Here is a 26,071-nt window from a genome sequence, read left to right as displayed (position 1 = left end):
ATCACAGAGCTTCTATTTCCATTGTTTTGAAATAGTTTTGACTTCCTTAAGGAGGACGGCATACTCTCAGCCGTCTACATTCTTCATTTTATTTCATCGCAATTTTGGTTTTATTTGATGTTCATGCGTGCGTGAATTTGTACAAAAATATGCCAATAACAGTGTTTTAAAATGAATTCACAGCACTTTCTCCAACCGTATAAACACTTATATAACAGATAAATCGAATCAAATAGTTTGACTTTATATGCCATAAACCACTTATTATATCAACCCTACACATTTTGCCTTGTAGTTGGAAACAAAAATGGTATATTTAAATGCCATCATGTTATCTTCTCATATCAGACTAAAATAAATGACCATTTTTGAAGTAAATGATTCATATAATTGCACATCTCCGTGGCACACCTCATCCACTGAAATATTTATTTCTCCTGATAACAGAATTATTATGGCTTGAGGGCTTGTATGGTGGATCATGATGCGTGAAAACAAATTATCCACCATGTAATTGTGTTGTCAATGCTACAAACACAGGGTACATTTGGTGTATCAAAGTGTCTTGCTATTAAAGCGGATCATTAAATGTTTACTAATGGGACTCAAATGCTTAGTTCCTTATACACATCACACGAGGTGAAGAGTTATCAATAAAGAGAAGTGTTTCTCATAGAGTCCGATTTCAGTGATGACTGCTGATTATCAAATTTTGAAATGTATTTTGAAACCTGTTTGCTCGACTATAAAAGCAAGCTTATTGGTAGTTATTGTTAAATTGTGCAATGCAGTATGACTGGCATTTTAACAAGAGTGTAAATGTTAAGCATGGCAGTAAAACACTTCAGTTCGGCGCTGGCTGGTTTAACTAACGAATCTCCTTTGTGTCGACAGCCAGAGAGATTACATCCCGTCCTGACACACAATTACAATCCCAGAGTCAATCACCATCAAATCACCCATTTAGTGGTAAATGAGGGTCGTAAAAGAAATCTGGCTGCAGGATTGTGAGGACTGATATATTTTATGATAGCATACGCTGGAAATAATGTGCCGAAATGAGCCAATCTCATTAAGAGAAGTCACAGCATCATAGAGGGAGAACGGATGTGCTACGTGTAAATTACCCTCAAACAGAATTAATGATGGGAGATAAGAAGAACGTTCCTCACATGGTGTGCCCTGTGTATATTACAGTTTAATCAACTTTATGCTTCTTTGCATTTCTTTTAAACAGCCTTACTGTTGGAAAAATGCCTGAAAGTGTTAAAAGCATCACGTGTGCAAAATATGAAGGAATTAACAATGTCAAATTCTCAATGTCATTTGGATAATACAAGTGAATTAATGCATGAAAGTTATTTCTATTTTGCATTCTTTTATTTCTTCATGGATTTAAGTCAGACGCACTTCCAGTTGTTATATTTTGTATACAAAATGTTCTTTTAACATTTGGATTTGATATGTTCTGTAGAGTGCATTTTGTTCTCATGTTTTTGAAGTGTTCAAATCTGAAACAGGAAGGGCTTCAGGACAAACCCTGTTTATGTCCTGCTTACCGTATCTATACTTTGGGAACGAATTTATAAGAAAAAGCGGGAAACGTAATCTGTTTTTGTGTGGGCATGACTTTATTTTAAGTAAGATGTCTCGAAGTAAATCATATATTTAATTTAGTTATTTCTTTTTTCTGGAAATGCACGCTTTGAGTTACCCTAAAGAAATTATAATTGTATAAATTATGTTCGTCAATGCAATGTCCCTATTTAGATCGCTCGCTATGTAAATGTGTGTGTGTTAGTGGGTAATGTGGTCATTTGCATGTGTGTGTGTGTGTGTGTGTGTGTGTGTAGCGGTCAGTGATTTATGGAGCACAGATCCACAGTGGTTTCAGAGAACTCGGTCATTATGCTAAAACATACACATTTACTGTACAACCCACAGCAGGGACTTTTATTTGTACAGTCCTTCTTTATGTCTTAATAATTCATTAACTTTTTCATTCACATGTACAGTATGTTCCATAATTACATAACATTTCCTCTTATTAACTCTTGCGTAGAAACAAATGAACATACGAATGAACAGGATGCATCAAATTCACAGGATGTCCGGTACTCGAAACACACAAAATTCCATGTTATGACTTAGTGTATAAAAGAAACATTACTTAAGCTTTAATACAAACTATATTTGTTCTAAACAACATCGAACCTGCCATGTTAATTTTCAATACACGTTTTAAGGATTGGCAACATTTTTTTTGCATGTTGAAATGACATGGCTTAGAGCCAAACAAACCCTTTGCACCCAAACATGGAAAGATTAGGCATGTTATTTTCCATAAGCAGTGAATCGTACAGTCGCTCTGAATGCCGTCTAGGGTCCCCCATAACCCCACAAGTCTTTCACCAGGGAATCGTAAGGAAACATTCTTGAAGTCTCTCAGTTGAGTGACTTGTCCTTATGTAGTTTGGGCTTGGAATGGCACTCCAATTGATGCATGCGTGTTGTTTAAGCGAATTCACACAGTAACGTTACACTGTATGCTTTAAAAACACGTCAGAGAGTTCACAACACATTAATGTGAGTACAGAACAATGTTTGTTTATAATAACACAAACCGATTTCTCACGTGAAACATCAAGCACAGCTGTATTCGTCACAAGCGTCCGATGATCTTTGATTGACACATCCGTTTGTGGGTCTCCCATCTGAATATACGAACGCTCATGAGGTCGAGCGTTCTGTGGAAGTGGTTCTGAATTATGAATGATCTGTCACACGCCTCACAGTTCGTTCTTTTCTGCTTTATACGAGTGCGAGGTGTTTTGTTGAGCGACTCAATGAAAGTGGATTGAACTCCAGAATGAGTAAACAGCCAAGAGGCCCAATTGGCATTTTCTTCTGGAAAAAAATCACACAAGCAAATATCTCGATAATGTTCTGGCTAGTAGAGATGGCTGACTAAGATCAATACTTAGGATGAAGGCATTTCTCTTTTTAACTTTTACTGCAGTAATGCTTCTCTTAGCGACCATCTATAATTTAAAATACTGTTTTTGTTGAGTGGAGAGAATGTCAAAGCAAAGTTAAATTTTTTATAGAGTTTCCTAGATCCACGTGTCAGAGTTGTTTCCTGTGTTGTCATGATAATGGTTATGGAAATGAGCTAATGACGGTCAGTTCTTCTCTGTTGATTTTATAACTGAATGTCAGAACATCTGTCTACAATTACAGTTACGACCGAACATCCCTCAAACGTTGGTTTCCGTCATTACCTCCGAGCACTTGCTGTTAAGCGGACGCTCTTCCAGACAAACGTCCGTTAGAGAGCTGCAGTTACTAGCGCCCTCCTCTTGCCCGGAGGTCAACTGCAACCGGACTCGGCCTCGGCTTCTACTCACTCCGTTGTGAAGGGCAGTCACTAGACGCTGGGACTCGGTAGAGGGCGGGGCTGAGTCCGCCCGCTCAGGGGTGTCAGGGCATTCGTGGGTCATCGCAAGGGCGATACTGCCGCTTTTGGCGTGGGGTGTTTGACTGTGAGTGTGACGGTATTCTTCTTCAATGTCTTTTCCGAGTTTCCACCTCTTCCACTTCTTAAACATCTCACTCTGGACCTGACGGAAAAGAGATTGGGAGACAAGTTTTGTTTATACCAATTGTGTATAAAATACATATATTTTCGTGCAATTACAATTTTCTAATTTTATTTTATGAATATTTAGTTCACAAAGGTTTGACCTCCAAGTAATGCACATACTCATCAACTATATAGTTTGAAATCACTAGCCTATATGTGCCTTTGAATAACCTAAACACCATTTGTTTTGAGATACAATTTACATAAACAAATAAATAAACAATTGAGCAACTGTCCTGAAGCCAAACCAGTTGAGACGCTACTGGGATTTTGGTTTTCATTTTGAATTATTTAGCTTCATATTTATGTTTGTAGACGATTTTGAAAAAGTCACAAACATCCCTGACCTCTTTGTTGACAAAGCAGTACAGGATGGCCACGAGGAGACCCTGCGAGTACACACAAAGCACAAAACTTCAAGAACCTGCATGCAAACCTCACATCCTCGCTAAAATCTTGCGATAGACGGTTATATACAACATTCATTCAGAAACTCTCAACATGAGCAACATCGTAAGTTAAGATTGCATGTCAATTTCCTGTTTGAAATCATTCGAATGTTAATGCAGAGCTGGTGGGCATCGCTCGACCTCTGACCTGGAAGGAGCTGAAGAGGAGGTCGTAGAAGAGGCGGATGAGCCTCAGAAGAGATTCCTTTGGCACGGATTCATCGATGACGAAGGTGAAGAGGATGGCGTGAATTCCCAACAGAGGGATGAGGGTGAGAGTGGACTTGGCCAGCCTTTGAATGAAAGGAGATTTAATGAGAGACCGTTGTCTACCCAGCAGGAGAGAAGAGATTGAAGTTCGTACCTGAATTTATAGTCGGTGTATCTCATCTGATGAGCCTTAAGCTTGGACATTAGAATCTTTATTATACGAATGAAAATAATGAAGTTGATCTGTTCCAGAGAGAGACAAAGAAAGTCAACAAAACATGACCATTTTCAATACTTTATATTGAGAGCTACATCATTTTTGCATGCATAGTCACAATATAACAGCAGGAACCCATGGGAGTTATGATGTACATCATTTTATCAGTTGGAAACACAATTGGCATTAGAGTATTCATGTGTTTTGTTTTGTAAAGTCCCTGCAGCGGTTGTATATCTGAGCTCGCTGTACTAATGCTCAGTGACATGTCGACTTCATAAAGCGTTTCTGAGCCTGCGGCGTTCACACAGCGTTCCTTCAGATGTCTATGTGTGTGGAATGAGCTTACACACACACACACACACACACTAAATCTTGTGGATTAAAATACTCTTTTTGTTTTAGATGAATGTAATGAGAAGTGAATGCGTTTGTGTGTGTCTCGTACCAGATACGCGAACAGAATGGGGGAGCGAATTATCCACCAATAACCCATGTTAATATTCCTTTCCCAACATCTGTACATGAAACACAAAATAGACAGATCATAAACAATATGAACAATGAAGCACTCATTCAAATCCAAATGTCTTAATGGTTACTTCAGAAAGGGAAACAGGAACCACGAATAACCAACAAACAGAAAGAAGGGAGATTTATCCATCTGAAATGAACTGGATGTTAAAAAGGTTAAACAAATGTAGCTTGAATAGCAAGATGAATATAGTAACAGTCAGGTTTAGTTTCTGTGTTCAGTTTTAATTGTGTTTTTGCAGATACCCTTTGCGTTCTTAACTTAATTCTTAAATGAAAGCATTACGAGTCTTTAAGTGTTACCATGGTAATGAGATGAATCATTCTTATTTGAATAGAGTGAATATGACTCATCAGGTCGTGTTCGATTTCACAGGTATTTATAAGTCAAATGTAAGAGTACATTCTGTTTTTTCATCTGGTTTTTAAGGAGTTACCACTTTAAGTTGCACTACTCTTGTGATGTTTGACGATGGAGTTGCCGGAAACTTTGCGAGGTTAATAGAGCATGTTCAATATTCAAACTCAATCCTGTCTGTCATCTATCAGTCTAGGATAAAAAACACTTTGTCAGATCTTTTTAATAGCCAAGTTCTTTATAAATGAACTCATAAGGGATTAATAGGGGGCCTTTGTGGGGCACTATTTAATCATGATAAAAGCTCAACAAGTACTTTGTTATTTACTTCTCTATCCTTGAGGAACAAATTTGTCTCTTTGCTAAATAACAAGTGTGTGACAGAAGCTTACTTTATATTTTAAACCTTTAAAGTTAATAAAATCAGGTTAGTTCAAATACTCCAAGATTATCTGTGTCTGATATGTAAGGACTTGTGAATTACTCTATCTTTATCTCTTCAGACGGAACAGCATACGATTGTTAAGGGAAATCAGTCGTATAAATGGCTCGTAAAAAGCTAAATCGTTTCTCCCGTTTCTGTACAGCAGATCCCACACAAACACATTCTACATACACGAGGATGTGAGGGTTCACTTTATAGCTCAATCAGAATTTAATGTGCCGGACATGTTTTACAGACCTGCGATGTACAGTGAAGTGGTGGGAGATTTCAAAGCACAAGAAGATGTTTATAATCCGAAAAGAATGTGATGTTGAAACTTTGAAAATCTTGATGAAAAGCCCTAAAACTTCAACCACACTTATCATCTGAATGTTATTGCATTAGATAACAAAATATCAAACCAAATGACATTTTGTGAAAGACAAACACAAACATCACAAAAACGTAATTATTACTTAACTTCTTTTGAGCTTTTTTTAGTGCTGTCAAATCGATTAATCGCGATTAATCGATTCCAAAATGAATGTTTGTGTTCATACAATATATGTGCGTGTACTGTATATAAGTGCACACACATTCATGTGTATACAGTATATTACAAATATTTACACACACATATAATCCTAACAATCGTTTATTTTGGAATTGATTATTTGCAATTAATAGATTTGACAGCACTAAAAGTGAAGTTAGACCTAAGAAAAGGTTGAAATTGTATGTTTGATATTTTGTCCAACGCAAATATACCTGTATACATTGTGACCTAAATATTTCTGGGGTCACTACATGTAAAACCTGAAATGAAAGGAGACATACTCTTGATTCTCAAACAGGTATTTGACTGCAACCCACGGCAGCACGAAAATAAGAGGCGCACCTGCAACACAGAGACACAAAAGTTACTACCTGTTAGTCTGAAAATACTCATACTTAAGATTTGATCAAAATCTGATGTTTGGTATGTAGAACAATGGAGTGTAAAGAGTAACTTCAACCGCACAAACTGATCCAGAAATAGATGATGTGACCACAAATACACTCAGTTTAACACTCTTTTTCCTTTGATATGAGTAAGTAAGTCAGCAGATTTGGAATTGGTAATCAATACAGTAAATCCTACGGATCTGAATTGAAAACTAAAGCTGATTAATGTGCAGTGTGAAGTCCCACGCACCCCATCCGATGCACAGATATATATAGAAGTAATTCCTCTCAGAGAAAACGGCGATGACCAGGAGACTGTGCAGATACAAGCCCTCCACCAGCAGCCAATAGTTATTTGCCATGACGCTGTACTGCATCAAGACCATGGCGACACGACACCCAGTGACAGTCTGAAAAAACGATACAAGAAACATGTGACCGGCGACGACATGGTATTTTATCAAAACGTCTGATCGATAACAATCTATATCCTATTATAAAAACTTTTGAGAAAATAGACAGCTATTATACATTTTAAGATTTTATTGGTTTTAATCAACACACATAAAATGTTTTCAACATAAAAAAACATTTGAAATAATAAGAAAGAAAGAAATTAAACTAATCTAAAAAAGCTACAACGACAAGGTTTGCGTTGCATATGTACCTGCATGTCGACCCAGCGCTGACCCTGATAATGATGTGGTCCACTCTGAACGCTGTTCATCTGATCTAGCAGTGCGTCTTTGATGAGAATGGAGAGAGCGCGCAAGATGAAGGAACCGAACAGATTCATGTGGATGTTGTTCCTCATGCAATGCAACTTCCTGCAGAGGTGCATTGTGGGAAAACGAGAAGCCGTTGTTGAGAATTTATATGGATTTCATTGCAAAACACTAGAAGCGCTGTCTTATATGTGCCAGCTTTCACACTTTGTTTGTACACACAAATGGTATAAAATGAATCACGAGGTCTCGACACCCAGGGTCATCTGATTATCCAGAGAAATTACTTGTTTGTCACATCATATGTACATTTCCACAACAAGTGAATCACTTTCTTCCGGTCTGGTTGTACGAATAACATCCTCTTCAAGCTCATCAAAATGACATTTGTGCCTGTGAGGAGGTGTCTGTGTGTTCCGAAACGGACGGGTAGTTACCGGAAGGTCACCAGAATGCCGAGGGCAAGAATTAACGCTCCGAGAGAGAGTGAGTAACCCACGGTGTACATGGCTCTGAATTTACTGAGAATCTGACCGTACTGCCTCTTCACAGAGAAAAAGAGAGGGGGGGGGTTCATCAGCATCAGCGTTCACAAACAAACCCTTAAATACCTCGAAGAAAAAAAAGTGTTACCTGTCCCGGATCGTCCTGTTCACACTCGCTAGTGTTTTTATTGTGTGTCCATCTGCCGTCGGCACCGCACACACGATACACCAGACCCTGCTGAACTGCTCCGACACACAAGCACGCACGAATACAGAAACAATATGACCGATCAGAGATCGGATAACTTAACTCAGTTATTAACATGCCTAAAGCTAAAGTAACAAACAGAGCATTTAAACTGACTTTCAACACATTCCTCCGTGATCTCATTAGCTTGGATATTTGTTTTTTATGCTAGCATAACCACTAAGCATATACTGTATGCACAGTATCTTGACTGAAAATCCTTTTATCTCCAACACAGCAACTGTAATGGAAGTAATATTTTTAATGGAAACTGGTTGCTGTGGTATGTTGGGTTCTATACTGTAGATGGGATGTTATCTGGCAGATGAGAACTACAATTTAAAACATGCTGGAATAAGGCCCAAAACACACGAAATACAGGACTTTGTACTGGTGATAGTTCATCAAATTTCATTGTCACACACCTTTATGATACCAGGGTAAATACCACGGGCAGGACACATTAACAACTGTGCCAGGAGAGCCATCGGGCCAGCACACATACTGATCAAATGTTCTGTTACACACCAACCCTGAGAGACAGACACAGAGAGAGAGAGAGAGAGAGAGAGAGAGAGAGAGAGAGAGAGAGAGAGAGAGAGAGAGAGAAGAGAGAGAGAGAGAGAGAGTGAGAGAGAGAGTGAGAGAGAGAGAGAGAGAGAGAGAGAGAGAGAGAGAGAGAGGGAGAGAGAGGGAGAGAGGGAGAGAGAGGAGGGAGGGAGGGAGGGAGGGAGAGGAGAGAGAGAGAGAGAGAGAGAGAGAGAGAGAGAGAGAGAGAGAGAGAGAGGAGAGAGAGAGAGGGAAGGGAGAGGAGAGGGAGAAAAAAAATGTCACAATCACAATATATACAATATCAAATGAGTTATAACCATATAATTCATAATTCATTATATGCAAAGGAGGTCGACAATAAAAGTAAAGATACATTGTGTTCAGCTCATATAATGATGATAATAATGATTCATTTCTTTAAATGATTCAATTAATTTATGCAAAGAACATATATTTTCCTATTCAAGGGACAGTTCACACAAAAGTGAAAATCCTGTCTAATCACTTACCCTCAGGTTATTTCAAACCTGTATCAAGGGTATAGCGTTAGTTCTGGCAGGTCACGTGAGTCTAGCTTACATCAGCTGATCATCCTCAACCTATAGATATATGACGCAATCACAGCTTCCGTTTTAAATTCATTCAGCTAATAGCAACTCATCGCTTTGCTCAGGAGAAAATTACCCTCCTCCTTCCCCAGCTCCACCTCACATTTACAATTTCACGAGACTTGACTTCTGTTATTCCTTTTCATAAGTACAAACTTCTTTTTAATTATGTGTTACACTTAATGTCTTTAAGAACTAATGACATCTGCTTGTTTTGTTTACCCTGAGGGGGTAACGCTGCACTCCTTGCACTTATTCATGCCGGCTGCGTTGATGGGCAGGGAGTTTTGCACAGAACAGAACCATACCACCAATCTAAACCGTAAGCTAATTGTGGATCATTTTTGACGGTAGTAAACCTGACATTTTTTTGTTCCAATGAACACAGAGAAAAATATTTGGAAGAATGCAACCAATTTTCACTTCTGGGACATCATCCACTACCATAGTAGGTATTGAATAAATATTGAATTTTTTTTGGTTCTGTTGAACACAAAAAAATTATTTTTGAAGAATTTAGGAAAACAAACAGTTCTGGGGCTCCTTTGACTACCATTCTATTTTTTCCTACTATGGCAGTCAAGGATTTCCCGGGAACTGAAAATGACTAACATCTTCCAAATATCTTTTTCTGTGTTAAAGTCATTTTTACAGTATGAAATGACAGGAGGGTGAGTAAATGATGACAGAGTTTTTATTTTTGGGTGAACTATCCCTTTAACTGTCAACACAGTCAATTAAATAACTTATTACATATTTGTATATATATATCGAATAATACAGCGTTAACATATGAAAAAGTTTATATGCAAAAAAACGATAACATCATAACAAATTATTATTTGTCATTATTTGTTATTATTACTTAATCAAAACAACCCAACTGCAGTTTGACATTATTTTGCATGATGTATTCATATTATAGTATTATTGTATTGAATAAATAATAAGGAATTGCTGCTTTTTATATATATCGCACTTCAGGATAGAGAATTATATTTTTCAGTATATTCCCACATATTTTTGTTGACTGATTATTAAACGTACTAAATAATGCTCATGTGAAAATGTAGCAATGCGTTAGGGGTAGGAGATGGAAAATGTCATTACAATAGGTCAACATGAACACAACTGAAATCTATGGCAAGTCCCCAGAAGGATACCAAAACAAACTTGCGTGTGAGATTGCATTTGTGTGTGCGTGTGTGTCTGACCTGAGGCTGGTGGAGTATTGATGAAGCTCTGAATACATTCATTCGTGTAGCTCCTCCATTGTTCCTGCAACAGTTTCAAAGACTTTCCAGAGGACACCTACAAATATTACACATCCCCTTCAATACCACCGAACATATTACATTATATTTCAATGTCACACAGTAAACCCGTTCTCAACATTATTCCACAAGTACTGTCAATAAACTATTCTTGGATTTAACCCCGAAAAATTCCTTTTGTAACATGTCAGTCGTAACCATCTTCCCTCATCATAACCGGGCTGGTTCGGTGCTGAATGAAGAATTTAAATGAATGGATCTGAACCTGCGTCATTGCTCTCGACAAAATGTTTCATTAATGTGAGCAAAAGAGAGATGATTATACTTTACTTTCAGGTAATGAAACCTGTGCGGTTATCAGATGTGACCCTGAACACAGGCCTCGCGTCCCATCAATGTTTCCAGAACACATAATCCAGCACTCAGAGATCAGTTATCTTTTGCTTAAAATCTTTCAGCATCCTATAATCTCATTTGAGATAATGATGTTGTTGTAATCATGCAGGAGCATTAGATGTACCTTGATGTTCAAGAACGGTATGTAGATCAGATGCTTCTTAGTTGATAGCACTTGAAATGATTCATCTCGTGTTTCTATAAATAATATTAACTTGATATTTACAGTATAAAAGTGAATGGCTGAGATTTTATGTTTGCCATGAGGAAATCTCTGTCCTTGTGATCATTGTTTCCACATGTGTGTGTGTTTCACCTGAGTGTGTGTGGTCAGTGTGTGTGTGTTTCACCTGAGTGTGTGTGTGGTCAGTGTGTGTGCGTGTGTTTCACCTGAGTGTGGTCAGTGTGTGTGCGTGTGTTTCACTTGAGTGTGTGTGTGGTCAGTGTGTGTGTGCGTGTGTTTCACCTGAGTGTAGTCAGTGTGTGTGTGCCTGTGTTTCACCTGAGTGTGGGTGTGGTCAGTGTGTGTGTGTGTGTGTTTCACTTGCGTGTGTGTGTGTGTTTCACCTGAGTGTGGGTGTGGTCAGTGTGTGTGTGTGTTTCACTTGCGTGTGTGTGTGTGTTTGTGTTTCACCTGAGTGTGGGTGTGGTCAGTGTGTGTGTGTTTCACTTGCGTGTGTGTGTGTTTCACCTGTGTGTGTGTGGTCAGTGTGTGTGCGTGTGTTTCACTTGAGTGTGTCTGTGGTCAGTGTGTGTGTGTGTGTTTCACTTGTGTGTGTGTGTGTGTTTCACCTGAGTGTATGTGGTCAATGTGAAGAGGGCCAGGAGTAAACAGACGGACATTCCTCACCAGCAGCCCGGCATCACTCACTCTGTCACACCACCTACAGAAGAAAGCACACGACCATGACATCCATCACAACTCCGTTTCTCTGGGGTCCACAACCAGGTCTCTATCATATTCCGGTCTCTATAGATGTGGTTCATTGTACAATGTTTACATTTAAAATGTTTAAGGGTAAAAACAATCCTTCAACAAAAGGAATACAGAACACATCTTCAGCTGATGTTATCAGTATTCGAGGCTGCAGTAGTGAGACGTTTCTCAGGTAGAAAAGCCCACCACAGAACACAATTTAACCCAAGAGTTTCCTCCAGTAGACAGCACGTCACCGCTGTGGTGATTGATATTATCCACTGGAAAGCCAACAGGATTTGATTCTAAAAGATGTGAATGCATTCCAGACACATACACAAGCGCTCTCATTCAGAGAGGACTGTGAGATTAATGAATAAAACATCTGAATTAAACCTCAATGTTTTTCCTCACAGAAAAGACCACTTTCATTATCGTCGAGAATAGACCCTTGGTGTGTGTGCGAGCGAGCGTATGGTTTATGAGATATCTGTAAACTCTTATTCTGGAAGAATCCCTGCGGACCAATTCCGGCGGAAGAGATTAGCTCCTCCGATTTCCCACACTGACATTCCTCGGGTAACATGCCATCATTACCCCCTCGATCACATACAAACACACACACAAACACACACAGTATTTTGTCAGGAGGAAACACACTGATATACAGTTCCAGACAGATCGGCTCTGATGTCCCATCGACACGACGGCAGAACTTCATACGAAGCCGGAGAACAGGACGAAATCTGAAACGTTTCTGCAAAAAACCTCTTAACCACGTCAACATTTTTGGCTAAAACGTTTCAAATTCCATTCTGTTCCAGTCTCTCCGCTGGATGTGATGAAGGCAGCATCTCCGAATTGTGCAACTTTCATCCTAAAATGAATAACAGTAGTATATAGTTTATACGTACATGAGTTTGCTCGCTGTAGGGGAACCACATGAACTTAACATACGTCTCATACATTTTCTGTCCTGCAAAAACTCGGATCAAACACACTTGAATGAAATGAACAAGCAGGTTTGTTTGATGGAGCTCAAGCGCTGGAGAAGAACTTGAGATAGAAATATGGGTTTATAGATCAAGCAACATCTTAACAACATTTAAGTCTTCTATATTATCTTATACACTGATGCACTTTTACTGCTGGGTAAAAACGGACTTATGTTTATGTCATACAAGATTTTTAGCAGAAACGTTACAGACAGAACTTAACCATAAAAGCCATATAAAGTAAACATAAAAAACGGTTTAGTTAGATTTAAACAGTAAACTGTTAACACCGGTATTAGTATGATCTTTGTGGGGACATCAGCTTTTTACCGGATCTGGATCCAGCCTTGCCCCCTGGATGTCGCATTATGCAGTAAGGAGCGACTGCGTAGTTCGGTTGTTTTAACTTTGTTTTATAGTTAGCAGTATGTTTTTATTTCTTATTTACATGGATGGATGGATTTACCAGCGTTTGCATATTGAAGATATTATTTATAGGATCCGCTTATGGTCACAGTACGGGGAATATAAATAAACTCTATAGGACCAGTTTTTTCCCGAGTTGTCTGCAGAACACATCACTCTTTTCATAACACGTTCTTTTTTGTAAAAGCATATAAAGTTTAACAACAACAGCTTTTGTGGTGTTAAAAGATGATAGGTTTCAGGCAGACTTCCCAAAATAGATCAAGCACTAGCTGTAATGTTGACTCCACTGCTTATACCTGTCGATGGAACAATCTGTCTTTTCAAGTGAGCGGACACAGACCGTGAGAGCGTGTTAAACAGAAAATGCGGAGTGGAATTTGCGGACCTTTCAGCGGTGAATACTCTCTACTCCACTTCGGCTACCGTTCAATGACGCCTACCAAAGGACAGCCTGTGAGGGCAAAGGGCAGTGGTTCAAGACACGGAGACACCATCCTGTTCACGGGAACGCGTTTCGGATCCCGTCGGTCCAGGAGTTTCAAAGAAGAATTAAATGAAATAGGGGAATATCATGGGAGAAATAACAAAACGGGAGATGGGTGTGAAAAACAGGAGACTCCCGGACAAAACGGGAGTGTTGACAGCTATGTATTAATTTGTTAATTGATTAAAAGTACTGAGTACAGTGTGCGTGCGTGCGTTACAAAAGGAAGTTTACACAATATCTATCAAGAAAGTGAGTTAACCTGTTTAAACACACACAGATTTAGTGTGTCATTAACCGTGGAATCCATCACAGACTTCACACGGTAAATTCAGTCACGGAAGAGAGAGAGAGACAGTTATAGAATTGTCAACACAACACTAATAAAAAGCTCAATAGTTAAATTCAAGCACTGACAAAAAAACGCACTTGGTTATAGTTTACTAGATACTAGGTTGAATTAGGGCAAGAAATGTAATTCATTGCATTTTAAATACTCTAATTTAAAGAGAACTGGATAAATGAACCAGTACTAGAAATATGCAAGCATTGAAAAAACCCCTCAAGTGTTTTCAAAGCAGATTAGAATCATTAACACAGCAAATAAATCTGCTGCGTATTGTAAACGTACACGTCTTTGATTTATTGCAGACATCAGTAATCCCGCTGCATGATTCTATTTGTAAATGCAATATGTTTATATGAGGAGAGACTAAAATCCTCTATAAGTGATGCTGGTGCAGTTTGTGTTCAGGAATGTCGTGAGTTCAAGTGCAGGTCAATGTTCAGCATCTGAGACACGCTGTCAATTCCCAAAGAAAATCATTTTGACTCGGTTCTTGAAATGGAAATAACCATGTGGAGAAGAAATGCTGAAACGATATGATCCATGATATTATTTGGCTGTAATGTTTCTAAATCATGCTTTGGAAAACTTTCTCGAAGACGTTATAAATCTTTTTTATAAGTCATTTGTCCTCGACTGTACTTGCGAAGTCTCTGTCGTTCTGTATGTTTACGCGGTACGATTGTATCTGTATGCCCTTGAAAATGTGTCTGTTAGGCTGTGTGTGTTTCGTCCTGCATTTTCAATAACAAGAATATGAATTAAACACGATACATAATCTTAAGAAACAAATCGTATTGCATTAGTGGATCGATCGAAGAAAAGACAAGCATCTGATAATTATACTTTACAGAACTATATATTTCTTATCATTTTAGCGCTACTTTAGGATGCAATGTCTAAAGTGAAGACTAATGTGTGTCTAACCTTTGTATATATATTTGAATCCCATATGCTCATCTACATGCCTTCTGTGTGGCTTTTCCTCACCGGTTCATCAAAGATTTACCACCATTAGACTCCATTCAGGAGGTCCGAGTCATTATTTAATGGATTCTGTCTTTTAATTGAATGTGAGCCCACTGATGTTCATTATAATTGTACGGTTGACCGGTTACGCCACGTCTTGAACATTAAAGTCTGTTCTGGTCTAATATTCTTGTCTATTATGCAACAGAAATACTGTGAAATTACTATCTGTAACATCGGAATACCTATAATTATAATCCTCCACTTTAATCTATAGCACTCTGAGATATCCCAGACGGAGCGTAATGAATAATCCATGCCTATAAAAGTTAATGCCCTTTACACGCTTTCAAGATAACACCCAGTTTCCATTTCCTTACGTTATGCAAATCAATGAAATCCACCAGAGGAAATCTGACCGTATGATGAGGAAATAATGGACGGTTACATGAGTAAAACTGTACAAACGTTTTAAAAACCGCTGATATGTGTCCGCAGACAGCTATGGTTTTACATGTCTGGCGATGTGAATCAAAAGTTATTGAAGGTTAAAATGTACATCATGACAGCAGTGACCAAAGGGATATTGCAGTATAATGCGACAGAAACATAATTTCATATAATTGGATTTAAAGGCATGCTTCATAAAAAATACACCAAGAGGTAATTCTTTATTCACTGATAATTTTAAAATAATTTTCAGTTTTTCTGAATTTATATTTATAGGTACGTGTTTAGGTAAAATTATTATTTTGTTTTATTCTGTGAACTATTAGCAATATTTCTCCCAAATTTCACATAAAAAATGTTAAAATTCACTTGCAGAAAGTGAAAACTTTCTAGTATAGCAGAAAACACGCTCTGGACTTTTTCATACTTCAAATACAGCAAAGATTCATTTTCAAGCAATACAACAATTATAATGCTTAAGTATTATTATTATATTAAGTATTTAGGAAAAGTTCCTAAATTATTTTAATGTGATAACCTGAATTTTCACCACAGTCTACGTTGCTGTTGGATCACACCATGAATATGTAGATAAGAGTTTTTTTGTTAAAGCTGCAATCCAACTTAACTTTTTTACTATGTTGGAATACAATAAACAAAACATCTGTCTTGAAAACGGTCACCTTACACTACCTCACTTCACAAATGAAAGGTATAAGCCGCTCGAGTCCACCTTGTTTCAGGTGTTATCAGACTGATTTTTGGTGCGACTAAAAGTTTGATTGCTGTGTTCATACCTGTCTAAACAAACTGAAGTACAGAAAAAACACGGCAAGTTTTAAAACAAACGTAGCCAGGTGTGAGTATACCACAAGCCGCAGTAAACATGATTCACCTGTGTGAAAACACACTCAAACACGGATGAACCCTATATATATTGTCTCTCTGTGTGACAAAAGGCCAACCTGAGAAGAACGGACAGCTAATCTATAGATCAGACCGACAGAGGAAGACAAATCAGTCACCACACCTCCGCTTGTCTATACATCACCGGTACAGGGTCATTGTGAGAGCTCAGAGCCGGAAACAATCCACACGGCTGGAGACAAGAGAGATGGACAAATGGAGTCTGTCAGTGTTCAGTCAAGAACAGAGATTAGACAGACACGAGAGTTATTCTCTGTTAAATGCAGTAGTATGTTAACGTTGAAAAATGTTGGTGAAGGTCAACATGTACAATCTATATTGCCGCTGTCCTTCCGAAACCTCAAAGGTCCAAATGCACTGTTTTACAGGAAATGGAAAAAAACTCAACAAAGTTGACAAACACTTGTTGATAATAAGATATTTGCAAAACCCGGTGACAACCAACCAAGAGGAAAGATGGACTACTTGTCACCTTTATTCCAAAATTCAGTACTTCATATTTAAGCTTACACCCCATGACAGCAGTTTGAAGTTATAGCTGCACTCAGTGACATTATGCCATTACAATTTTCCCCGCGTATAACATTCCTCTCTTATCTGATCTTGATAACAAAATATGACAAAATTAGACCGAAACAGTTTCTACAAGTGACATTTCCTAAATCACAACCAATAATCTCTCCCTATTTTTCGTAAACATTTAATAAATGTTAAACAATGATAAACATGAATCAAAGTCACTTAGTGCAGCTGTATCACGTCAGTTCATGAGACTTCATATACGCACTAAAAATCACCTTGACACCCGTTCTAAAAAAACGAACTTGAAAAATGACTTGCTTTTGTGTTTTTGTAGATAATGTGACAACATTCAGACATATTTAAAAGGTTAAGTGCTTAAATACTTCTTGAGGTCACTGTAGATAGCATTATGGTGAAGGTGTGTTAGATCATTACCTCTCTCTCTCTTTGTGAGTTTAATCTCTGTTGATTTTATTTAAGAGATTCAAAGCTCAGAAAAGACGTCTTCTCTCAACTAAATATTGAACTCTGTCCATTAAGTTGTTTGTTTAGGAGTGTGTGCAGATGTCTGGATGGATTCTCAGAGGTTCCCAGGGGTGTTTTTCGGGGACAGCATGGGCATAAATCCAACAATACCCAGCTGAGAGCCATTAAACTATATACCCACTTCCCTCTTCAATTCTCTATGGAGATTGTAAGGAATGTCCAGCGTGTCCATAAACTACTGCATTCTTCCAAATCTCATACATACACTTATTTTATATTACATGAATCCAGTACAGTATATGCAATAACCAAAAATGTGCTGATTCTTAAATTTGTGTTTAGATTTTAGTGTTGCGAAGGTGTGTGTACATGACGTGAGCACGTGACGCAGGTGCACAAATTATTATTCAAAGGTCATACAGCCTCAAACGTGCCTGAAAGTGGGTCAAATCTGGGTCAAAATAACATCTGAGATAGAATTCGGATGAATGTGTCCAGGTACCACTCAGAATAACAATACCTTCATCATATTCTCATTATTACCAATATTTCAGATATTGGTGCATTAATATTCATCCAACTATTTTATTATCATACTTCATTGAAAAACTTTTAAATGTTGATGGTGAAAAATCTAAGTTACAAAACTTCTAAAGAATATTATTTAAAGCCACAAGTGAAACATCATCGTAACGTTCACATGACTCACTGTAGTCCTTGTTCATTCAAGAAGCCCACAGGAGCCACTCGGCCTTGAGCATCTGAATGCACGTTGACGTTTCTGCATCTCTTCGCCTTCTTTAGTGTTTAATTTGATTTCCATCAATTCCTCTCAGAAAACAATCACGGTCAAGCTCTCCATCTTTGTGTCTGCGCGGGAACGGTTCACAGAGGGCCAAACTCATAAAGTATAAATGATTCTTGATCATAGCATCATTTATTTGCACATGTAGTTGATTTAAGACCCAACCTGCTGAATTACGCAAATCAGACGCAAAATAAACTCCAAAAAATGACATAAAAACTCAATGGCGAATTCTCCAATCATGCGGGTCGATTCTGAGCGGCTAGGATGTTTAAGATCCATGATCTAACATACTTTATTGACCCTTCTAACTGTTTACATAATGAACGATTAATGAATTACTGATTCCAGCATCAATATGAAACGTATATAAACATCTCTTTCACATAAAATGGTTAAATTGAATTCCACGCGTGATGATGCGCACTGGCTCCCGCATCACCTGGTTAAACTAGATTGCAGACGGTTAGTGAATTAAATGCAAAGTTTTATGCAACAACACCATCTGACGCAACAACAAGCTCCAAAATGTCACCACACGTATACATCTCCTTGTCGAGAAGGTTCAGATCCTTCTTTGTATGTTTTATTTCTTGGTCCTGCTGGTGTGTGTATAATCAGCCCTGAAGAATAAAAGATATTGCAGAACAAGACGAAATGCTCAGAGGTATCCTCTTTCATTCTGTGCTTCTGTCTCCAGAGATACTGAAGCTCTGGCAGACATCACAGACCTTCACCGTCACCAGACGCTGACTGCACATATGTTCATTCTCTATTAAATCACCCTGTTTGTGATTTACATGAATGTGTTCTTCTCTGATGTGGTTTGAGAAATTTCATTTCAGCTGAGATCAAATTTGTTTAAATGCATAATTTTTTTCCTTCCCCGTTTACAATTACATATATGTATTCTATATATTTTTGACCCACGTATGTACAGTAGACAATGGAAACAACACATATCTCATAGAAATACAACATATAGCAAACTAAATAAAATCAATTAATCAATTAATTTGGGAATTTCTGCCGTGTCAGATTACCATCTGGAGTTAAACATAAAATGCTTCTCAGTATTAAGGACCATATGACAGGCTGGGATACTGTCAGTCTATAGAATCTATAAACAGAAAACATTCTGCATGTAAATCAGGTTCTGGAGGAATGGAAAGACTTCACAGATCTGTGAGCAGATTACCTCTTCCCATCCATATGGGGCTGAGCAAGATGCTGAAATGAGAGTCTGTGTGAAGTTCATACCCGCATTCATACCTCAAACGGCCACATTACAACACACGACTATTACCCACAATTCCTCATTCAAAGAAGGAATTTTGACTGGATATAAAAGGAACAGAACTAGGGGAAATCTATTGGCCAAGTTTCATCTGTCTGAGTAGTGAAATGCTGATCTGGTTTATTTTATTCAGATAACAGAGAAATGGTCACATGACTGCTATAATTTAATATAGGGTGTGTTCGACTTCATGCAGGACTTGCACACTAATCAACCAATTACGTCAAAGTATAATGAGAGCAATTTGCAAACAGAACGAACTCAACCCTTCTGAGGAACTTTGATGTTGTACACCCGTCCGCAGGATGTCAAACACAGATTAAAAAATACAAAAAAATACAAAAACAGATACTATATATCGGCCAATATGTCGGTTATCATCTTACACCCTTAAAAAATGATAAGTTATTGTTAACAGCCAAAATGTACATATCGATGCACCCCTATATTGTGCAAAAAGTCATCATATATTGATTACTATGTAGATAAAGCTAGTATATATTTTTAAGTAAATATTAAACTTAAAATAGTGTGAAACCTGTTTAAGATTAAAATAAAAATGATTCAAATGCCTTTCATTCACTCAAGGACTTCATCTCACATCTTGTTATTTCTCAGTGCATTTAGTTATTATGTGCATATGGAAATGTTAGCATATATATATGGATAGCGAGCCCATTTAGCCTAATTACAGAGAACCAAATTCAACATTTATGTAAAATGCTAATCGCCATGACAACCATCACTATGGTTGCAAATCAAGTAGTGAGTTGGTGGGAGGGGCCAATGGACTATGATCAAAGGCCAGACTGGAGAGCTGATTATGATGTTCTCTCGTCTTGCAAGACCCTTATATCTACAGTATATCTATCTCTCGGCTAGGGGTACTCTGATAACACCTTTTCCTTTCCTGATCCGGTGCCTGAATTCTGAGTAATATTCACAGCCTCTGTTGGCATTGTAATAGCCCTGAGGCATTTACAACTTTTACGGTTTATTTAACCCATCCTTTAATGTAAGAAGAAGAAAATGCAGTGTGAATTATGATGGAGTGCAAACGAACTAGCAAGGTTTGGGAAAGTTTCACAAAACTTACAACCAAGAATGCTGTACTGTGCAATACATGCAAGACGGAACTTGCAAATCACGGAGGCACACCTGCATGTTGGAATACTTCAAAAAACACTCAAAAACAGAAAACAAAAAAGATAAGGTGTAAGTGAATAGTTGGTTAAAAGTATATTTAAATGGTTTGTCTATATATAATTGGTAAAAAAAAATGATAACTCAATGTTTTAACTATTTGCTCAAAAGCTGAATGACCATTAAAAACATTCTGATTAGTGGTTGAAATAATATATGATTAATCGACAGATTAGTTGATTATCAAAATATTTGTTTGTTCTTTCCAGGCACAGGATCGAATTGGGATCGGCGCAATATTCGATCCAGCAAAAAGGTCTGTATTGAACCCCATCAAAATATGGGATCAGCACACCTCTTTAATGTCACACACTGCGGAAAGTTTGAGAAGGGATTCCATCAGGCCGCTGCGATGCTTTTGACAGGTGAAGAATCAAAGCATTTCGGTGTCAGAAACAAACCTGTGCCATCAGAAGACCTGAGGGTACAAATCTAAATGCCGCATATCCATTAATCTGTCACACATACTCCCGAAACAACCCAACAGGACCGAGAGAGAGATACTGAAAGAATGGCATCATTTACTTTAATGTGAGCATCACAGACAGAGAGACCGGCCAAGACTGCTAATAGTCTTAGCGGTGTTCAATAAGGTAATTCTGGATCGATTCATGTCATTGTCAGAAACAGCTCCCTGGAGAATGCCGAGCCTTTCAGGGAAACTAAACGCTTAACTAAAGCATTCCACACGACACCCAAGAGGACACAAAAACTATTGCATATGTTAGTACTTTAAGTCTTAGAATATTACGCAAGCAGGAGACCTCTTACTAATCCAAGCATTGAATTTTACAGACCTACGAAAGCGTCCACGAGTGATCCGCTGCCAATGATCACTGCCCAACTCGACAAACTGGGATGATTCATTTACAATTTCAGTTACCGGTAAAAAGAAAAATGACTTTGAAAAGCTGAACGGATCATCTGTGGGAGAATACGGCCAAGAAATGTTATATAATTGCTGTTAAACGATCAATACTTAACCCACAGGTCACTGCACAACCACAAACATCAGAGGAAGTAACACACACGACCACAAGCTCGGTTTGATATGAAAAATCACATTCGTACAGTGTCAAGCTTTTAAAGAAAGGAACTTGCAAGGGTTGGGCTCAAAGCGTGTGTTTAAGAGCGTATGTATGTCTTCAAACAAGCAAGAGCGCCCAAGGCCGAGTTTCCCACATGCTCGCAATTATACATGGCACTGTGTTTCCCAGTAACTAACCATATTTTACTAGAGTAACTCCATTGGTCTGTCGCATCACAGTAGATTGGCTGTTTGACTGAAATATTTGTACCCGTTACCTTCCCAAATTTGATGCCTCATTCTTGTGCTCCAATGTTGTCCATTTTCATTATTATTTCTGTTTGAGTTTGGAGCAGGTTCGGGTAAGAACATAGGGCTTTATTATTCTACACCCAAGTGCCTTTCAGTGAATAATTTAACAAAAATAAATGAATAAGAGTATTAAAATAGATACTACTGAAAAAATGTATAGCCTGATGTATAAAATAACAATTAGTTATAATACAATGAATTTATTAAGCTCAAAACTCATCAGACTAATGCTGAACCTGCCCTTCTCTCTTCCTTCTGGCTTTGGAGAAACGTAGCTATTTCAGACAGGTTCATTATCATGTTAATCAGCAATAACAAAGCCACGTCATAAACTAGAACTTCATTTTTTATATTTAGGCTACAATTGCAGGAACAGTTCACAATGCTCTTTTAAAACAGCTCAGGGCACGCTCATAAATCACACAATAAATCGAAAATGTGATTTGATTGTACAGAGTTACCTCCACGAGTAAGTTATGAGCAGAATAAAGTTACTTTGACTTGAGCTTCATTAAACTTTATATTCACTTCTATGGCCTGACTCGGATTCAAAGTTCACTCGTCGCAGTAAGATGCGACTGTTTTGGACTCTTTCACTACCTTTGAAAACAGAGAGGTGAACTAACCGAGGATGAGGTGATTTTGTTGTTGTTTATTAGCTCACGTTATCTCGTTTTCACACCTGGTTGAGGGAATTATGCAAATCGCTTCAGAAAACAAAACGTCTAGAAAATTACACACGGATGAATTTACCACTTTGTGAGCTGTTTCGGAAGCTGTTTTAATGCTATATAATATACAATCTGATTATACATTTTTTATATGTGCCTTTTCCTATATTGTGACGAAAAAAAGTATGTGGGACTTGATATCGTCCATATGGGATCATAAGATGAAGGCAGATTTGTGCACAGTGCACAAAAAACACTACAATATTTACAAAAAAATTAAAATAGTACATTGAATTTTTCTAAAATTCTGTAAATAAACTTCTTTACGTGGGATCTCACGAAAAGCCACGTCCACACAATTACGCGTGTATGTTAAAATTTTGTTTTGCTGAAACCACTATTTTTTTTAACCGGATCCCAGAGTGGATGGATCTAAAAACGACATCCATACTTTTTTGTGTGCAAATCAACATAGTTTCGGAAAAGATGAACATCATCACCTCACATCGCCAAAAATGTGTTACTGAAAATCATTTCTTTCACCATATCATCATAGCTTATTTGATTATCAAAATATTCTAAAAATCTTTATTTATCGATGGGATAATGTACAGCATTATATGCATATGTCATACATGCTGGGTTGTACTTGCGGTTCATGCTATTGTTTTTTTTCTGTCCAGCCCTGGTCAATATATACTTTTACATTTAGATTTTGTCATTAAGAAGACGCTTGTATCCAAAGCGACTTACAGAGAGTTCATGGAGCAATAAAGCGATATCTCATCCAGACATATACAGTATGCACCCCATCCTAAAAGGAAAAAATAAAAGAGTCATATATTTTCTTTAAAGTCCCCAGGCTATTGAAGACCATTTACTGTTAAAATATATATTTTCTTTTATAGACCTGCATTTCTAAATCAGAGAAACGGTCTGGACCTGAATACAAATAAACATTCAATGGCTTGGGTTTGAGGGGGATATGATTAGCCCACACATCTTGACCATGGTAAAAGGGTTTCTTCTTTAATCAATAAACATCTTTGGCTGACCACTGTGAGCCCGAGACCACAGTAAGAGAGCATATAACCGATATAATAAATCAAAGACAAGTCACCTAAAAACAGACGAGCACATGGTTCAACAATGTTCTTTTTACATCAATTTACGTAGACAGTTACAACTCTGCATGGTGGTCAACACTCTTAAAATATATAATAATCACATTGACGTATGAATAAAATTGTATAAACTCAAATAAATTTGCCACCCCATTAAATAGTTACGAATTCTCGTGAGATTGTTATGGAAATCCAGTGAGATGTGACAAAACAAGATGTGTTTAGCAAGATGTTATTCTTAACTGGTAAAAAAAGTCTTATTTCTTCACTGATCTGTCAAATGGATATTTTAATTTCTTCTATTTAAAACACTTTGAATTACCATTGTGTATGAAATGTGCCTTGCCTTGCCTTGCAAATACCCGACTAATGTAGGATCAGTACTTGAATAATCCCAGTTCACATAAACGCTTGGATTATTAATATCTGTGATGATTAACTGCTTTAGTGATGATCATATCAAACTTAAACGCATCAGCAACATGATGTCAATGTTATGGACCTGTAATGCGCTACTGTTTGTTTAAGGCTCTGCATGCCTGCTTCTAATTATGCATCAATTTGCTTAACTAACCCGTCAACACACACGCAAGAAGAGAACGAATGCATCTTCTTAATGTGATTCACACCCTGGGGATTTGACTTCCACATCTCTAGCTTAAGTAAACAAGGGACAATGTGAGCAGTCGAATGACCATTACCTGTGAGTGCCAGGAAATTGTCTTGTGCTGCGTAAATGTGCCATTTAGACGAATTATATGTTTTTGTACATTTATAGCCTACGTCCGACTTTAGAAATGAATGAATTACTAAAAAAAGACATGATTAGTCTACATTTCTATGCAATAAACACAATTGCCATGAATTGATTTATTTTTCTTGTGGAAATGCTATTCCGTAAAATTTAGCTTTGTATACTCTGCTAGGCTTTAATGGACTAGTTTTGATGCACTTATGTATTTTGTTGTGTTATAATTGCTTCCAATGTTTCCTCATCTGTAGGGATGAAAGCGTCTGCTAAATGACTAAATGTAAATGTAGATTGCCGAGGACATGTTCAGTAATCTATATGAAACTCTGTAAACAACGAAAATTGCGAGCTGTTACTTTAAATAGATTTACTTTGTCTGACCCTTAAAATGGCATACTTGCTTTTTAACGCAATGATTCCTTCGTATTAACCCGAACACATGAACAAATGTTTACCCGATAAAACACTCAAACCGCATTATATTACTGTATCACTCACTTTTTACCAAAAGCAAACTGGAGCGGCGGACGCACGGGAAAAGTGGGTCATTTTGGAGATGCTCCCCAATGCGCGGAGAAATCTTCAAAGACGACGAAATTGTCGGGCTTTAAAAGTGGCTAAAACTTCACACAGCAAATTATAAACGATTCATGAATAATTTGTGAACTATAAAGTGCTGTTTTCTCAGCTAAATAAACTCACAGCTCGGAAGAAGCAGGTGCTGGAGCGCGCGCGTAACGGGAGAGTCTGACCGACAGGAGTCAGTCACAACTTTCAATAATCAATCGTTTCAACTTTCAATCATCAATCGTTTCAACTTTCATTGATCAATAACCCGCACGAGACGCTTCGACACTTACACGAGGAGCGTTCACCGCGAGCTGTGTCCATCTGAATGCTCATCCTGACCGGTAAACCAAAGGGCGCCTGCAGTGCGCGTAATCCTGCGTTCAGAAACAGCGACTTATAATGATGATTTACAAAGGAAACCCGTAGTTTGAGCGTCCTCGTCCTTTGTCCTCCGTTTCCCTTCGTCTGAGTGAAGAGCTCGCACGGGATCAGACACGTTACCGAGAGCCCGATGTGACGTCACGGCAGGGTCACATCAGCGCCCGCGGGCGGCGTGTTAACTAAGCAGATCAATATCTGTTTTAAGACCTCACGCATAAGTGACAGTGTCTGTTCTCAAGAGAAAAACATGAACAGCTCCTCACACAGACACAGCACTTGCTATTATTTATCGTGAAAGCAAGGCAAGATTCATTCATTTCAATAAGAAATTTACTTTAT

General features: G+C 38.0%; 1 protein-coding gene across 5 annotated transcripts; it reads right to left on the bottom strand.

The window, feature by feature from the left end:
- Positions 1-1,617: 1,617 nt before the first annotated feature.
- Positions 1,618-25,861, bottom strand: gcgrb (glucagon receptor b). Of its 5 annotated transcripts, XM_079462246.1 has the most exons (14): positions 25,642-25,861; positions 11,860-11,951; positions 10,612-10,708; positions 8,663-8,770; positions 8,139-8,233; positions 7,943-8,049; positions 7,448-7,607; positions 7,031-7,190; positions 6,673-6,733; positions 4,968-5,037; positions 4,457-4,545; positions 4,241-4,385; positions 3,991-4,032; positions 1,618-3,620 (listed from the first exon to the last, which is right to left on the bottom strand). In XM_079462246.1, the coding sequence occupies exons 2-14, from the start codon at positions 11,908-11,910 to the stop codon at positions 3,258-3,260; spliced, it is 1,548 nt and encodes a 515-aa protein (XP_079318372.1). In that variant the 5' UTR covers positions 11,911-11,951; positions 25,642-25,861; the 3' UTR covers positions 1,618-3,257. The 5 variants fall into 5 exon arrangements, with proteins under 5 accessions (XP_079318372.1, XP_079318374.1, XP_079318373.1 ...); XM_079462248.1 differs by lacking the exon at positions 7,943-8,049 and having other exon boundaries at positions 1,850-3,620; XM_079462247.1 differs by lacking the exon at positions 3,991-4,032 and having other exon boundaries at positions 1,929-3,620.
- Between the last annotated feature and the right edge of the window lie 210 nt (positions 25,862-26,071).

Source organism: Barbatula barbatula, assembly GCF_947034865.1.
Source record: "Barbatula barbatula genome assembly, chromosome: 8".
NCBI classification, from domain to species: Eukaryota; Metazoa; Chordata; class Actinopteri; order Cypriniformes; family Nemacheilidae; genus Barbatula; species Barbatula barbatula.
The sequence above is the reverse complement of the archived record's forward strand: the minus strand, read 5'-3'. Positions and strand labels throughout refer to the sequence as shown.